Source organism: Rhagoletis pomonella, unplaced genomic scaffold (genome assembly GCF_013731165.1).
Source record: "Rhagoletis pomonella isolate Grant_MI unplaced genomic scaffold, Rhpom_1.0 Rhpom_scaffold_00002, whole genome shotgun sequence".
NCBI classification, from domain to species: Eukaryota; Metazoa; Arthropoda; class Insecta; order Diptera; family Tephritidae; genus Rhagoletis; species Rhagoletis pomonella.
The window spans coordinates 57,593,915-57,611,861 of NW_023458556.1; the positions used below are offsets into that span (position 1 = coordinate 57,593,915).

At 34.9% G+C, this 17,947-nt stretch overlaps 1 protein-coding gene across 1 annotated transcript in view; it reads left to right on the forward strand.

The window, feature by feature from the left end:
- LOC118733859 (neurobeachin) overlaps positions 1-11,526 on the forward strand; it is a 20,078-nt gene extending 8,552 nt beyond the window's left edge. The window contains exons 2-7 of the mRNA XM_036463468.1: positions 19-2,701; positions 2,785-2,955; positions 3,072-3,335; positions 3,500-3,696; positions 3,968-4,119; positions 5,867-11,526. Of these exons, the coding sequence (XP_036319361.1) occupies positions 19-2,701; positions 2,785-2,955; positions 3,072-3,335; positions 3,500-3,696; positions 3,968-4,119; positions 5,867-5,957 (3,558 nt within the window). The 3' untranslated portion in view covers positions 5,958-11,526. The remainder of the gene's footprint in view (positions 1-18; positions 2,702-2,784; positions 2,956-3,071; positions 3,336-3,499; positions 3,697-3,967; positions 4,120-5,866) is intronic.
- Positions 11,527-17,947: the final 6,421 nt, after the last annotated feature.

Below are 17,947 nucleotides of genomic sequence, written 5' to 3' on the forward strand. Positions count from 1 at the left end.
GATGCGAAAATGCGTAACATCGACAGCCTGCAGCACCAAGCACACCAGCAACAACAGCAGCAGCAGCAACAACAGGCGCCGACAGGACATGGCCAACCGCAGGGTGCTCAGCAAATGCAAGCACATCACGGCCATCAGTTGGTGGGTGCGGGCGCTGGCAGCGAACGCGGCGACAAACCCGATTCGGAAATATCGGTAGTACGTGTACCGGACAGTTATGCAGCTACATCCGGCGCATCAGGCGCGGGCGTTGTCACGGCTGCCGGCGGCAATGTGGGTCAGCGTGGCACACGCTCCGATGAGCTACAAATGAAACCACCACTCGTTGGCCAGCTGCCGATGACAACGCCCTCGCGTGAGGCGAGCCTCACACAGAAGCTTGAGGTGGCTTTGGGTCCGGTTTGTCCGTTGCTGCGCGAAATAATGGTTGATTTTGCGCCATTCCTCTCAAAGACACTCGTTGGCTCGCATGGTCAAGAGCTGCTTATGGAGGGCAAAGGGCTGACGACTTTCAAAAACTCGCACTCCGTTGTCGAGTTGGTGATGTTGCTGTGTTCGCAGGAATGGCAGAATAGCCTGCAGAAACATGCCGGTCTCGCCTTCATCGAGTTGATTAATGAGGGTCGGTTGTTGTCGCACGCCATGAAGGATCACATTGTGCGTGTCGCCAATGAAGCTGAATTCATATTGAATCGTATGCGTGCAGATGATGTGCTCAAGCATGCCGATTTCGAGTCGCAATGTGCCCAAACACTGCTGGAGCGTCGCGAGGAGGAACGCATGTGCGATCATCTAATAACGGCGGCGCGAAGACGTGACAATGTGATTGCTAGTCGCCTCCTCGAAAAGGTACGCAATATTATGTGCAATAGGCATGGGGCTTGGGGTGACGCCAGCGGCAGTGTGCAGAAACAAACTTATTGGAAATTGGACGCTTGGGAGGATGATGCGCGCCGACGCAAACGCATGGTGCAAAATCCGCGCGGCTCATCGCATCCACAAGCCACACTCAAGGCGGCCATCGAGAATGGCGCACCCGAGGATGCTATCCTGCAGACGCGTGATGAATTTCACACACAGATTGCAGTATCACGGGCGCATCAGTCCGCTCAACATACGGCCGATCTTTTGGATGACGCCGAGCTGTTGATCGAAGATCGTGAGCTGGATCTGGACTTGACGGGCCCAGTGAACATCAGCACCAAAGCGAAACTGATAGCGCCCGGCGTGGTCGCACCCGGTACAGTGTCCATCACGAGCACTGAAATGTTCTTTGAAGTTGACGAAGATCATGCTGAGTTCCAGAAAATCGAGCCAGAGGTGCTAAAGTACTGCGATCACTTGCACGGCAAGTGGTACTTTTCCGAAGTGCGCGCCATCTTCTCACGTCGCTACTTGCTGCAAAATGTAGCTTTGGAGATTTTCTTGGCCAGTCGCACCTCTATTCTCTTCGCTTTCCCCGACCAACATACTGTGAAAAAAGTGATCAAGGCTTTGCCGCGCGTTGGCGTCGGCATTAAATATGGTATCCCCCAAACTCGCCGTGCTTCGATGATGTCTCCGCGCCAACTGATGCGAAACTCCAACATGACACAGAAGTGGCAACGACGCGAAATTTCCAATTTCGAGTACTTAATGTTCCTTAATACAATAGCGGGACGCACCTACAATGACCTCAACCAGTACCCGGTTTTCCCATGGGTACTTACCAACTACGACACAAAGGAGCTGGACCTCAGTTTGCCTTCAAACTACCGCGATCTGTCGAAGCCGATAGGTGCATTAAATCCCTCACGACGCGCCTACTTCGAGGAACGCTACGAAAGCTGGGAAAGTGACACAATACCGCCATTCCATTACGGCACACACTACTCAACGTCCAGCTTCACGCTCAATTGGTTGGTGCGCGTTGAGCCATTCACCACCATGTTCTTGGCATTGCAGGGAGGAAAGTTCGATTATCCTGACCGTCTTTTCTCTTCCATTTCACTTTCATGGAAGAACTGCCAACGCGACACATCCGACGTCAAAGAGCTCATACCCGAATGGTATTTCCTGCCAGAAATGTTCTACAACTCATCTGGCTATCGCCTGGGGCATCGCGAAGACGGCACTCTCGTCAACGATGTCGAACTGCCGCCCTGGTCTAAGAGTCCCGAAGAATTTGTGCGCATCAATCGTATGGCCTTGGAATCAGAATTCGTCTCCTGCCAGCTGCACCAATGGATTGATTTGATTTTCGGCTATAAGCAACGTGGCCCCGAAGCAATACGCGCAACCAATGTCTTCTACTATCTGACCTATGAGGGTAGTGTTGACTTGGATGCGATAAACGATCCCGTTATGCGTGAAGCAGTGGAAAATCAAATTCGCAACTTCGGCCAGACACCCAGTCAGCTGCTGATGGAACCGCATCCGCCACGCAGTTCGGCAATGCACCTATCGCCAATGATGTTCAGCGCCATGCCCGATGATCTCTGCATGTCGCTGAAATTCTATCAGAACTCGCCAATTATACACATTTCAGCCAACACCTATCCACAACTGTCGCTGCCGTCGGTAGTGACTGTGACGGCAGGTCATCAGTTCGCCGTGAATCGCTGGAATTGCAACTACACCGCATCCGTCCAGAGTCCCAGCTATGCAGAGTCGCCACAATCACCTGGCTCCAATCTGCCGTTGACCATCGATCCAGTTTTATGTAAGTGCAGGTTTTTATTGAAGAGTTTTCGATTTAGGAAACTAACTTTTTGCTCTGATTTCTGCCTATCCTTCACACTTCAGCTGCACAAAATACAGGCCACAACAACCCAATGAATCGTCGTCATTTAGGTGACAATTTCAGTCAGATGTTGAAAATTCGCTCCAACTGTTTTGTGACAACTGTAGACAGCCGTTTTCTGATTGCTTGCGGTTTTTGGGACAACAGTTTCCGTGTGTTCGCCACTGAAACTGGTAAGGCTTAGAGAAATAGAAACTGCTGTAAAATATCTCATACAAGATTCGAAGTTCTCTCGATAATCTTTACATATTTACTAAGCAGCATTTTCCCACAATCTCTTATATTTCAGCGAAAATCGTGCAAATAGTATTCGGCCATTTCGGTGTCGTCACCTGTTTGGCCCGCTCAGAGTGCAATATCACCTCCGATTGCTATATCGCATCGGGTTCGGCAGACTGCACGGTGCTGCTGTGGCACTGGAATGCGCGCACCCAGAGCATTGTCGGTGAGGGTGATGTGCCAACGCCGCGCGCTACGCTGACGGGACATGAACAAGCTGTGACTTCGGTTGTGATTAGCGCTGAGCTGGGCTTAGTCGTCTCAGGATCGACAAGTGAGTATTAAGTAATCGAATAGGTTTACGTACGTTTAATATGAAAATATATATGTACGTCTGCGCAGATTTTTGCCTAAATGAATAGTTTTATCATTTAGTAAAAGTTTTAAGATATCAAACCTTATAATATTTAAATTTTTTTTATATTATTTTCTTTGCAGACGGTCCCGTTCTGATTCATACCACATTTGGTGATCTTCTGCGTTCGCTTGATCCGCCCATGGATTTCTATTCGCCCGAGTTGATAGCCATGTCGCGCGAGGGTTTCATTGTTGTCAATTACGATAAGGGCAATGTGGCTGCGTATACCATCAATGGCAAGAAGCTACGCCACGAAACGCACAATGATAACTTGCAGGTGAGGAATATTAACAAATATATTTAAGAAATAAATATTCATGGAATTAGGCCAGGTGAAGTAATATGAGCGAGACGTTGTATTCAACATTGATTTAAAAATTTGCTTAATATTTTCAAGACATGATTTCATTAATATATATATTCTATATAAATACGTATGTTTTCATTTGATATTTTTAACATTTGATAAAGACTTAAGGGAGAATATTACACATCAATATTTTTACTTACTAAAGTTTTTGGCATATTTCTGTTTCTTCTCTTTTCAGTGCATGCTGCTATCGCGTGATGGTGAATATCTGATGACAGCTGGTGACCGCGGCATAGTGGAAGTTTGGCGCACTTTCAACTTGGCGCCTTTGTATGCCTTCCCTGCATGTAATGCGGCCATCCGTTCGTTGGCGTTGACACACGATCAAAAGTAAGTGCGATTTAAAATTCTTAAGCGCTGGTTATACGTACATTACAGCGCAGGGTATAGACAAGCAGCGCATGTGAAGCAGGAGTGTTATTATAATCCGCATAGAGGGCATAGTCAGCTGTTCTGTGTAATCAGTTAGTCTGTTCCTGTACTATAGGATTTAGTTGGGAGGCTTTACCCGAATAATTCGTATACTTTTCAATGGAGTAGCAGCAACTAACTTTATAATCGACTTTATTTCGACTATGAATATGATGCAATGTATGTATCTGAACGACCTCTCAGTAAATCTGATGAATACTGGAACAGACTAAGGGTAGATAATCAAAAGAAATGAGAGTGGCATCTCTCTTTCAAAGTGTCTCATAGCGAATGATCGAAATTCACCAGACTTCGCTTTCATGCTCTGCCATGCGCTGCGTCCGGTAACCGCATTTATGCAAAACTCACATTTACCATTTTCGCCTGTTTGTGTAGCAGATGTGGCAGCTCGACATACTATTTTTCATTTATGTATATTTCTTCCTTTTAAAGCAAAGGAAATTATATATTTTGCCCAAAACTACGTCCGCGTCATGTTTAGTTTAACGTAAACATTTTTTTTTTTAATTGATTTGTTCACTTATTCATTAAACTAAATTATTGATTTAAATTCTAAAAAAAATATTTAAATAATGTAACATGAAATAAACAAAAGACTTGGAACTTTGAAAAGAATGATATACTCTAAAATATGGCCAGCAACCCAGTTTTCAACTAATTGGCATGTGAAATTAATTTAAATTTATTTTGAAACAGATGGCAACCCTCTTGAAAAAAAATTTTAAGATAAAGCGGTTCCGCTTGACGTCTGGAGTATAATATTTTATTACACTTCATGAATAAATTGAATTTGACATTTAAACCTCCTATAAAAAAATTTCGACATAAAGCTTTCTCAGATTTGTTCCACATTCTAATATCCCACAAACTTAAATTTGGTGTTTAAACTATTGGCCACCCTCCTAAAAAAGATGATCGAAATAAAGCTCTCTCAAATCGGTTCCGTTCGAATTTATCTTTAAGTTGGATTTTAATTTGGACAGATGGCAACCCTGTTAAAAAATATGTTCAAAATAAAGCTTTCTTAAATCTGTTTCGCTGGATATAGGTATCTTTCAGTTAACTTCTTAACTAAATTGTATTTGACCTTTAATCAGGTACAGATTGAATTGAGCTATCAATCTTGAGATAGCCCTTTTAAAAATATTTTCGAAGTAAAGCTTTCTTAAACATCTTTTTTTGACATTCAGAATATAATATTGACTAAACAAAATTTCACGTTTAAATCAAGTGCCAGCTCTTCTAAGAAATTACTAAAAAAAAGCTTTTTAAATCTCTTTCGTGTTGATTAAATTCCATTTGAATTTTATATAGGTGGCAACGCCCTTATATATATTATCTAAATAAATAAAATATTTCATTCTGAATGTCAATCGAAAAAGATATAAATTAAGTGTTTCATTTAACTCATTAATAAAATAGGTACATGGCAACCCTGTAAAAAAAAATTATTTTGAAATATTGCGTTTGTTCTTTTGAAATTTATACAGCAAAATATTTATGGCACTTTTAATTTCAATAGAATGTAACCATTTAAGCAAGTGGCGCCCTTCTTTCGTACATATTTTTTTAGTAGCACAGATATGTACCCGTTTAAGTTCTCTCTTTTCATTTCCAATTCTGTATTTTTTTTATTTATTTCCAGATACCTCCTTGCTGGACTGTCCACCGGCTCCATCATTGTATTTCACATTGATTTCAATCGCTGGCATCACGAGTACCAGCAGCGATACTAAACGCCGAGAGAACACGAAATTATAATTCTCAAATGCTTTCAAAAACGATGACGCAAATTAACTTAGATAGTAGATTTGCAAACCTCAAAAAAAGAAGCGTAGACAGCTACTTCAAACATATATGGGTGACGGATGTTGTACCGGCAACAATTGTGGATAAAATAAGGCCAAATTGCAAACAAGCAGGACTTAAAAAATGTTTAACAAGTTAGTTTAAAGAAAATGAGTAATTAAAAAAAACAAAATGCAAGTAAGCCATTTATTCAATGACAAAATGCAAATATAATATAATAAATTAATAAAATAGTATTATTATTGGCTTTGAGTTTTAAACCGAATAGCGGCGATACGCAGTTTTTAAACTAATCATTAATTCTTTCATTTTTACTATTCGATTTTATTAGGCTAGGAGAAAATTATAATTTGGTTTGTTGCAAATTTTTTTACTTAGAATAAAGCAGTCGATAGATACATACTTGAAATACATACATACATACATAGTAACGTATGTAGTAATAGTGGGTTAGACCAATGCATACAGTGCTACGATTAGTTGAACGCAATGATGAAGAAAAAAATAAATAAAAAAATAAAAAGTAATATTTAATAATTCAAGAATTCAAGAATTAAAAGTTGCGCTGAAATTTCTTAACTTAGTACTTAATAGGGTAAATAAGTATTTTTTTTTTTTAAATTAACGCCGATTAAGATTAAAGAAAAAAAAATGCGTAAAAGTTAAATAGTTTTAGTGACTCAGAGAACAGTAATTGCATAATTAATATCCAAAACAAAGAAGTAACTAAGCGGCCAAAAGTGAAAACGAAACGTACTTAAAATAGTGGTTTTTCTTAAAGCAAATACAAAATTATATATACGCATACACATACATAATTAACTAAAGTCAAAGCCAGGCGCATACGAACATATTTGAAACACTTAGCCGCACGGAGATCAGCAGTTGAAAGTATTCCACAAAAAAAAAAAAACAAAAGCGCATAGAAATATTAGAAGTGTGTTAAGCAGTAGAATTCAGAATTTGTAAGCAGATTTTCATTAGTTATTGCGCCAAAGTTATAAAAAATTTAGAAACCAAAGCAGCTAGATAAAAGATAGCTTTTACATGCAGTAAAATTTGCGTTTGCCCAGTAGAACGAAGTGCTGAAAAAAAGTCACAGTTCAGAACTCGAAAAAAAACAAAAAAAAAAAAGCGTACAATGAAAATAAAGTAAAGTTTGAAAAGAAAATTACTAAGTTTAAAAAGCACGAGAAAACGTGCGAATATTACAATCCTTGCTTATGTGCAGTGCTGTTTTTCTTTTTTTTTTGTTAAGGATTGAGTTTACACACGCGCACACCCACATGCATAGCTACTTAGATTTGTAAGTCACTCTCTAGGTTACTTGGCACCTAAGTTGACGTACTTATGTGTATGTTTGTCTCCTGTTTCTGTATATTTATGTAAGTACATATGTGTGGTATAAACGTGTAAATTGTTCGTTTTGCTTTGCGGCAAAGTGAAGCTGCAACCAACAACAAAAAAAAACGGCAACTTATTAATCTGTATGTACCCTGTACAGTCCATTATGTGTATGATGTCTGTATTAGATCTATATATGTATGTATGTATATACTTATATGTGTGTACATACATGTACATATGTATGGATGTGTCTCTGAAATGTTTCAAACAAGCGAAGTTTAATAAAATTTTATTGCGTCCAATTAAGAGAGAAAAAAAACACGAATTAATGAAAATGTTTATATTCACGTCACAGACAAACAAACAAAAACACACACACACACACACACGAATGCAATAAATATCAACAGCCAACAGATTTTCGTCCAAAACTTTAAACTAATTTGTATGTTTGTTCGTGCGTAAATTCATATGTCTGTATGTACTCGTGTGGCCATTGTTTTAGCGTTGCAGGCTTGTATTGTACTAGCAAAATTTGTTTTTGTAGCTAAACCATCTGTCTAGTGGACTAAAAACAACAAATAAAGTATTTTGCGATGCTAGTTCAAAAATTTATTTTTATTTACTTTTTCAAAAAAAAAAAAAAACTATTGGCAATGGCTGTTTACTAGGTTTCCTGAATCCATCCACTTAAACTAGATTTTTAGATTTAGATTTTTTAAATTTATTTATTTTCAAAAAAATTTTTTAAATATATTTAGTCAAATTTAAAATTTGCCGGTTATGACTTTGAGTGATGTCTATTTGGATAAACGAAACAGTACACAACACGAAATGGGCAGAAAAGTGCTGAAATGCGCAATTTGCGTCGCGAGTTGAGCATTCAATGTAGTAAGTTGTGCAAATGCATGGAAAATTAAGGAGCGAATAGCTATCTAACTAGTTTGTAAACGATTGTTTTTGATCTATAAAAACATGTGTTAATGTTGTTTCAGTCTCTTAATTGTGCTAATAAGTTTACAAAAAAAAAGTTAAAAAAAAAATTTAAGACAACGCAAATTAGATACGTCCTAAACATTCAAGTAAATCTGTCCACCAACTTGCGTACATCTATTCGTTAAGCATTTTATTATCTCTGCTACATTAATTTACATATGTAAATGCATTCGTATATGTATGTATATATAATTGTATGTATCATACATTTAGCTTAAGGCTCATAAAAAAAAAATTGCAAAAAAAATATTAATAAAAACGTACTTGCGGCATTTCTTTTTGTAAATACAACTATGTTACTGCTTTATAGTGGATTATAGTAAGTAAGGCAAGTTTAAACTAAAGAAAAACAAGTATGCAAACAGTAAATCTAAGAAAATTAAAAAAAAAAAACATAATAATAATAATTAAGGTTTTATGCACATTTTGCATGTGGTGGTGGTATTGGTTTTAATTTAAACCAAAACAAAAAAAAAACACAAAAAACAACGGATTGCAACAATATTCAAAAAAAATTATCAAAAAATAAAAACGTAAATTACTAGCTATGCGTTCTGTTTATGGCAGTTTGTAAAAAAAAGCTTAACATTTTAAAAACAATTAAGCATTGATACATTAATTATTAACTTAACTGCTTGTAAAACGATCCAAATTTAAAAATGAACATAATTTATTGCAAACCAAATTCCACATACAACAACATACATACATACATATAGCGCATGAAACGCAGTAGTTATGTAAATACTTGCAGCCGCGCGGAGATTAGTGGCTAATTCAAAATCAACAGCGCCAAATACACACACACACACAAAAATATGAAATCAATTAAATAAATTAAAATGATTATAAATTATATCTAGTAATTGATAAAAAAAACAGTAAGCCACAATAAAAAATAACTCAAGCATAGATAATTTTCAATTAGTTTTGTGACATTTTTCCCTCCTTTTGCCCCACAAAATGAAGCAAGTAAATATTAGGCTTAAATAAATACAAATTTAAATAAATACAACTTCAAGTTAAATAAAAAACGCATAAATAAAGTTTTAGCGATCACTAATTACCTAACTACATACATACATAATATAGGCATTATAAAAAATTGACAAAACCGGTAAGTGTGCTATCAAAATTTTAGGCTATTTAAGTTATTCTATTTGATATCTGCAGTGAAAATTCACCAAACTAACAAATACATTTTTATAATTTGGCTTTGCTATGCACAGGTCTTTTCTGAGCTGGTAACAACCTTTTTTTAATCAGTAAATCGACGACTGAGTGGAAGATCCAACTATCTTGGCGGGTGGTTCGAAAACGCCCTATCTCGGAAAATTTGCAAGAACACTCTACTTCAAAATTTTGTTGAAGAACGCCCTGTTTCGAATAATATATTCGCAAAACTATGGGGAAAATATAGTAGAACTGCGTTTTTAAGTTTTTCATTCTGACGTCAGGATTTCTTTATAAAGAATTTTCAAATTTCAAAGATATCATTAATTCAAAAAAGTTCTGTGGCAAGAAAAAAAAACTGTGTAATATAGAATAACAATGTGAAAATCCAATAAAAGAGTGAATTCTGTAGAATTAAAAAAGATTAGATTTTTTGCTGCAGAGGGACGAAAAAAACTTTGTACTTGAATATCCCTAAAAATGTGCAACATTTATTTTTGAAAAAATTAGATGTTAAGGGCTAACATGCACGCGACCATATCCGAGAATTTTTTCCTCCTTAGTACATTAACTTCAAAACGTAAAATTTATTAAAATCGCATTTTCAATACCAATTCCTCCTTGTAAATCAAAAAACTTAAATGATTTTAAATGTTCTCTTTCATTTGCGCAGATTTTTTTTACAATTTTTACGAAGTATTTAGAAAACATCATAATATTTCATATTTGCCGAGTTTCCCATATCATTTAGGTGGCTGATAAAGATAAGAACATTTTTTATCCTACTTGCTTTGAGATTATAGCTCCAGCACTTATCCTATCTACTTGCTCAGCAAGAGCCGATGACCGTAATAATGGGCGTTATCCTGAACATTTTTTTTCTCAATCTCCTTAAAAGGTCACCAGGCTGCTATTCGCACCGGCGGCGTAGTCTGATGTCATTGCTGTTTAATTGATTAACATTCGATCTATTTAAAGGACAGCCGAAGATCTTAAGTGATAAATACACCACACAACCAGTTTGACAAACGTACTTCAAACATACTTTTTTCCATTTCGCCATACACCATTCAAGCATGACTCGTTCAAGCAGAGAGGCTTAATTTTCTTTCGGCTCACAAAGTAAGAAAGCTTGGTATTCTTCCATTTTTTTCTCCTACGACCCCACTCAATGAAAATATTTTTGCAAATGCGACAATTCTGCCATACAAACGGTTGCGCCAAAGCTCAAAATGGCGCTCAGAAAATCTGAACATTTCGATCTTTCTTCAAACATCCTTCAAATGGTTTGTCAAACCTTTAAACCGACCCATACCTAGACTACACAAAAGGCTTGAACTAAAGGGAAATTTCGGCATGTTTGTCCAACCGCCCTCATTGCCTCCCAGTAGTTAGTGAGTTCAGGACCAAGTGTCTTTAACGAGCTTTTGTTTCATCATCCTGTTTTAAAGGTTACGGAAGGCTGCTTGGCTATCTGAAAAAATAAGTGGAAAGGCGCCTTTCAAAAGCTTTTCAAGGTTTAATTTTCCACAGATCAAAATTAAGGTAACACACTTTCTTTTAATGCGCTTAGTTTGTTAGCCCATTTTAAGGTACATAAACGACAGCCAATTTAATTACATTAAATAAATACAAGCTAACCAGTTTAAAATGGAGTAGCTGCAGCATTTGAAATGGGCGATTGAATAACAAGCTTGTAATATAATACCAATTCATTATTAATTAAATTAATTAGAACACCATATTTTACAAAATTCAAATACACACACAACAAACGAAACACGAATTCATACATATGTATGTACACATATATTTACACAGAATCGCAACCAATCGACATACATGGACATCTTTAATAAAAAATAGTACATAGTTATTCGCAAAAAAAAAGCGACACCGAACAACCTAATTGCAATACGTTAATATGCAAATTAATTGCTGCAAAACTGCATGTAAAATAAAACAGAATTACAATTAAATTTAAAAAAAAAATACACATAGCATTAGCTTAGTAATGCAATTCGAGAAAAAAGATACATAAAAAATTACATATACATATGTAAGTAGCAGTCCACATTTACAAAATAGCAGCAGCAATTGCATACAACCGAAAATATGAAAAACCCCTGAAAATAAACTAAAAATTATATGCATTAAATTTAGCAAACATAGATACATAAATTGAAGATATATAAATTTAAAAAAAAAAAAAAATACATAAATTCGTATTTCTGCTAATAGCCCTTTGTTTAGCAACACATGAAGCGGATAATTTTCACACACAAAAAAAAATTAATACATGAAGATAAACAAATACACATACTCTAAGTATGTATATGATTATGAGAATTAAATTTATTGACTAAAGTTAAAAATTAGCGTGTAATGTGAGTACGTCAGCGTCAACGTCAACGTCACTAAACTTAAACTGGCAGCACATAAACACCACTCACAGCCACCGGCACACAAACCTCCATGCACACACAGTCATAGACAAAAAAAAAAAATACATACATACATATGAATACGCTACAAAAAAAAAAGAGTTCACAAAACATAAAAAAGAAAATAAAAATAATTTAAATAAACCATAAAATTATAAGTAAATGCTAATTAAAATAAAATATGCGTCAAATGGAAAAAGTGGAAATACATAATTAATAAACATTAATTATATTATTGAACTTAAATTTGAAATCAAACACATTATTATCAACATTATTGTGACGATGATCATCATTATTATTGCTATTATGTTCAATAAAAAGAAGAATAATTTGATTTAAAAATATCATCTGTGTCTTTCATTTTAACTGTGGAGAATTTGGTGTAGTATTTATATGTATGTAGGTAAGTATCTATTCAAATGGCGGTGAAGAGCGTATAATCGAATACAGCAGGGTTCAAAATTCTGGGCGAATCGCTGCAGCCACACAGTGTCCAAATTTATCTAAAACCAAATATGTAGGCCGTAAGTAAGCAGATACTTTTATTTAAGTATACAACTTTTCAGACATGGCTTTACATACATAGGCGGTCAAAAGTGGATGCATGGTGATTTGTTTTTAATATTTACAATGTTTTTCAATCAAAATTTTTTTTGTTATTTTTATATAAAAAAATGGTTCTAAATGCGTCATCAAATATCATATAGATTACACTTTCAAACTTTATACAGAATTTAAAAAATTACACAAATTTGTTTTGTAAATTTTGAGCTTTTTAACTAGAATTTTTATACAAACAGGATTATAAAATTTTAGTGAAATAAGTGCACGATTTCAGCTGCTAAAAAACTGCTTTAATTTTTAATAATTTTTTTATAAAGATGAATTTCTTGTGGCAGAGTATGGGCAAGACCGTTTGCGAAAAAATAATAAAAAAGTCAGCGCCGCACAATACTGTGGCTCCATATAAAATGTGGGCAAAAAAATATAATTATGGACAGGTTTAAATGAAAACTTGTTTCCTAGTGAACTAGGGATGCTGATACCCTTCATACTTTCTCTGGAAATGCAGTTTGAAGTTCAAAATTTGAATTCTTGTTGTATGTAGTATATGTTGTTCATTCTGTTTTCAAAAGTGAGGTGTATTTTTACAGGGATTAGTCTGTAGATGTGCAGTAAAGTTTTATCTTTTTGAAAAGGGTGGTCACCTGTTAAAAGATTTAATTCAAATTAAATGAATTTGATATTACAATATGGGTATCAATCGACATGGTTTTGAAAATATTTACCTTCTTAACTACACGTATAACGGTTTGGTAACAACCGTTAATTTAATTAAATTCAATTATTAGATTTGGGTAACTGAAATGTGTATAATACAAAATTTAAAATATTTATCAAATATTAAGTGAAGAATGAACAAATTTTTGAAACCTTAAAGTTACTTTAAGGCACTCGGCACATTACACGCCTAATCAAAGTAGAGTAATCGTTTCATCATACCGAAACGAATGCATGACGACTCGACTTCTGCACACTTGCACGCCCTGCATAAGTCACCAGCTAATAAACAATTTCTACACATAACAAATTTTTTGGCCGTTCTTTCGCAACACGCACTTCCGCAAATATTTCTGCTCCGAAATATTGCGTAAGCGCTTGTGGTTTAATGCAATTTGCACGAATTTTAGCGCGAAATCATTCATTTCCAATTATTTTCTATTGAATTGACAAATAAATTTTATTTCCAACACAAAAAAGTAAACAAATAACGATTTCAAAACTGCAAGCGCCTTACAATGTTGGGTGCTTCGATTCATGAAGCTTTTATGAGTAGGCGCAAACATGATTTTGAATCGTAATCTACAGAGCTTCATTGAAATACATGGGTTCGGCATAAAAGCTTTATACTTTAGTATGCCGAAACGATTACACTACTATGATTAGGAGCTTAATGTGCGGAGTGCCTAAGGGTCCAGTAATATGAATGGAGCAAGAAAACATATCGCTCATTGGCAATGCATGGATTTATATACTGTAATAAAATAACAAATACAATGACTTAACCCTTAACCATTTGATATAAAAAATTTAATATTTCATATATACAAATTTTGTATAATTTAATTCAATTAAATTTTCAAATAGGTGGCGACCCTCCCCAAAATATTTGCAAGCTCTGACCTTAAACCTCTTTCGTCTCACTCCCATATATATAGTGATACATATTTCAGTCACCTAGTTCCCTAAGTTAAAATGGAATTTGATTGTTTAAACAAGTGGCAACCCTCCTACACGTAGTTAGGAAATAAACCCTTTCAAAACCCATTTCTATTGATGCCTCTCTTTCAATAATTCATTTAACTAATTAAAAAATATTAATTAAATTTTGTAACAGGTGGTAACTCTTTTAAAAAAGTTAGACCTCTTTATACATTTAAAGGACAGGGCATTTAATGTTCCTTCTCTTTCTTGAAAATCGATTGAATGGTGCAGATCTGATGACATTAAAAAATTTAAAAAATCTGCCAAAGCCGCATAATTTACCAAAGTGAAAAAGTGGCATTTTTTATTTTATTTTTCAACATTCAAAGGACCATACTTTTGACTTGTGAAATAAAAAAAAAACTTTATTTTGTATGATTTTTTGGATTTACTCCTTTAATCTTTCATAATGTTTTTATTTTTAACAAAATAAATTTTCATTTAAAATATAGCGAGTCTAAAGTACAGAATTCAAATTTATTAATAACTTATTTTGCGCTTGTCTTAAGCAATCCTAAACGAAAAAATTTTAAATTTAACTTAATATCTCATAAGTTGTATTTTTGACTATTTTTTGATGTGGCTCTGACTAAAATATTTGGTATCAAATGCGTCAAATTCATGGGCCTTTTTTCTCTGTATTATTCATTTTATACAAAATTTTGGACCGGAACCTTGATAATGGATAAATTACCTTTCCTAGGATATCAATTACGTCTATATTTGGGACAAAAAAACTTTGGATTTTAGCCCGCTCGAACAGCACTATGCGACAGTTCTCTTAAATTTCGCTATTTATATGAAAAAACCCGCAAAATCCGTCAGCAACAAAAAAAAAATTAATAACAATCAATGCGACTCTTTAGCCGCCCAAAACTTGCACTTATTTTATTAAAATTGTGTAAGCCCGTTAACTGCATACCCAAAAATTTTATAAAAATGTTTTTCTAAAAGCTCGAAATTTTCATAAAAATTTGTGGAATTTTCTAAATTCTGTTTAAGTGTGAATTATATAGTTTTTGATAAAGCACGAACCATATTTTTAATCGACTTCAAAAAAAGGAGAAGGTTATCAATTCGTCGGAATATTTTTTTTGGTTTTTGTGTGTAGTATATTACCGCATAACCACGTCAACCGTTTTCGAAAGATAGTGTCTCACAGGTGGCCCATACTAATTTGGTTTAGATCCTATCATTTGACCATGAAAAAATAACGGGTTTCCTAAATTTTATATTTAAAATTTTAAGTCGGTTAGGTTTATTCCTTAAAAATTACTCGTTATAAAAACATAACAAAGAAATTTTAGCTTGAAAAGCATTGTACATATATTATTGGGGAGCTGTTTATAGAATAGCGTATTGCAAAAAATGTTTTTTTTTTTGTAACGGAGATACTGCGAAATGGAATTTTATCGCAGAAGTATACAGTTTTGGTCCATCCATCATACTTATTCGTGACTGTCTCTTCTCAAGAGGTCTATATTTCCTACCATGGTGGAAGAACTTACTCATCTCGTTAAGGCACTTACCCTATGGAATAATTGAAATATCATCGAATATTTTTCTTGCTTTGCCTTCAAACGCATTAAAAACCCGGCGGGGAGATAATACTCCCACTTGCGGGGTTCCCAAGGTAGCTTGTTTCAGACTGGTTGCTACTTCTCATTCGTCCGAAACTTGATGGCAACCTTGCAGCTTACACTGGCGGTCAAACGTGGGTGAATGGAGTTTTGTTTTTAATATGTATGTATATTATGTATATCCGATGATATTTCAATTATTCTAAATAGAGGTTAAGTGCCTTAACACGATGAGTAAGTTCTTCCACGATGGTGGGAAATATAGACCTCTTGAGAAGACGCAGTCACGAATAAGGATGATGGATGGCTAACGCTCGTATCTATTTTCGGGCAACAACTGTATATTACTGCCAAAAATTCCGTTTCGCAGTATCTCCGTTTAAAAAAAAAAAACATATTTTGCAATACGCTATTTTATAAACAGTTCTTCAATAAAACAAAGGAATTCCTGGTACCTGTTATATGAGCAAATCTCACGAGTTGTAACATTTTTCGACAAAAAACAGTTTTTGTTTTGTTAGACATTGCATTATCTTCAGCTTTGTATAAAGAACATGATTTCATTGCGAAACTGTAATTAAATTAAAACTTAAAAAGGATATACTAACAAGTAATTCTTAGCAAACAAAAAACCGACTTCAACTCTCATATAAAAAAAAAAAAATATATATATATATATCTCATGATCCACTGATCGGATCTTAACCAGATTAGTATGGGACACTACCTTTCCGATGCAAAAAGAATTATCGAAATCGGTTGACGTGGTCCAAAGTTATGCGGCAACATAAAAAAACAAAAAAATATAATATAAAAAAAATTAAATTTCCTCCTTTTTTGGAAGTCGGTTAAAAAGGCAAAATAACAAACAACTCGTGCTCACATATCCGTAGTTGTGTATGTAACGTATACGCCCCGTAACACCATACACAGCCAACTAACACGGCACGCCTTAACTTAAAAGTCATATTATGTATTTAATTTCGGTACGCTTTCTCCTAAATAAACGTTTTAAGGCTGAAATTGTTTAAGTACTTTTTTTTGAACTTTGGAACCCCATTGATTGATATAAAAGCAAGAAGAATGCTTTAGCGTTTTTTTTTCGGGCGAGAGAAGGGAGTGATACCAGTGCTCATATACCCCGAGAAAAAATTGAATGTCTAACAAAAACCATTCTAATCCAAATTTCTAACTTTGTACAAAAATTTGAACAAGTAAGTTTCAAAAACGATGCACAGTGTTTCGACTCTATGAAGGTAGGTGGAAAAAATAATTAACCTGCACCGATTTCGCCGAATCTTGACATATACTCTAATTTTTTTTAGGCATAAGGTTATTATGAAATTTTGTAAATATCAAATAATTACCACAAAAGAGTGGAGCTCTTTGCGGCGGAAACATTAAATTTTATCCGATTTTGAATTCAATTGTTACTCTCTCCTTTATTAGAAGATCCTAAGTATAAGATATGGGAAAGATTGGATCAATATAATGCCCACAACTCGCAAAAACAATGTGGACCCAATCATTAATTCCAATGTTTGGTGTGATTTTACCGTTGTTCTGAATATTATTTTCACGAAATTACAGAAAAAGAAGCTGAAAATGGAAAAATAAGAAAATGAAATTTTACATATATTTGCAAACTCGCGCAAAAAAATTCAATCATATGCTCGAAAACTACCTGAAATTCTCTGAAGTAGGCTCTAATTTAAGACGAGCAGCACGTTCACGACTGTTTTTGATATACGATTCGAGACCAGGTTTTTCGTTTTACTTTCTGGCATGCCTTATTTAATTACAAAGTTCTTGAAACAAAAATTTTAAATACGACAGTGTCGTATCAGATCTCATTTCCTTACCTGGTATTATTCCGCCAAGAGTACATATACATATTTGGGTTTTGTATGCATGCACATAGTATTTATGTACGAAGAAGTCTAATTCAAATTTAGAGTGAACAAACCCTGCAAGAAAAGCTACTGGTTGTGAACTAGAATGCTATCAGTTTTGCGTTTCGACCCAAATAGTTCACGTTGTATACTTTTTCAATGTTAGCGAGTTGTTTTTTTAACATTGCGGTGTCATAGGAGATGTCAATTGCCCGCT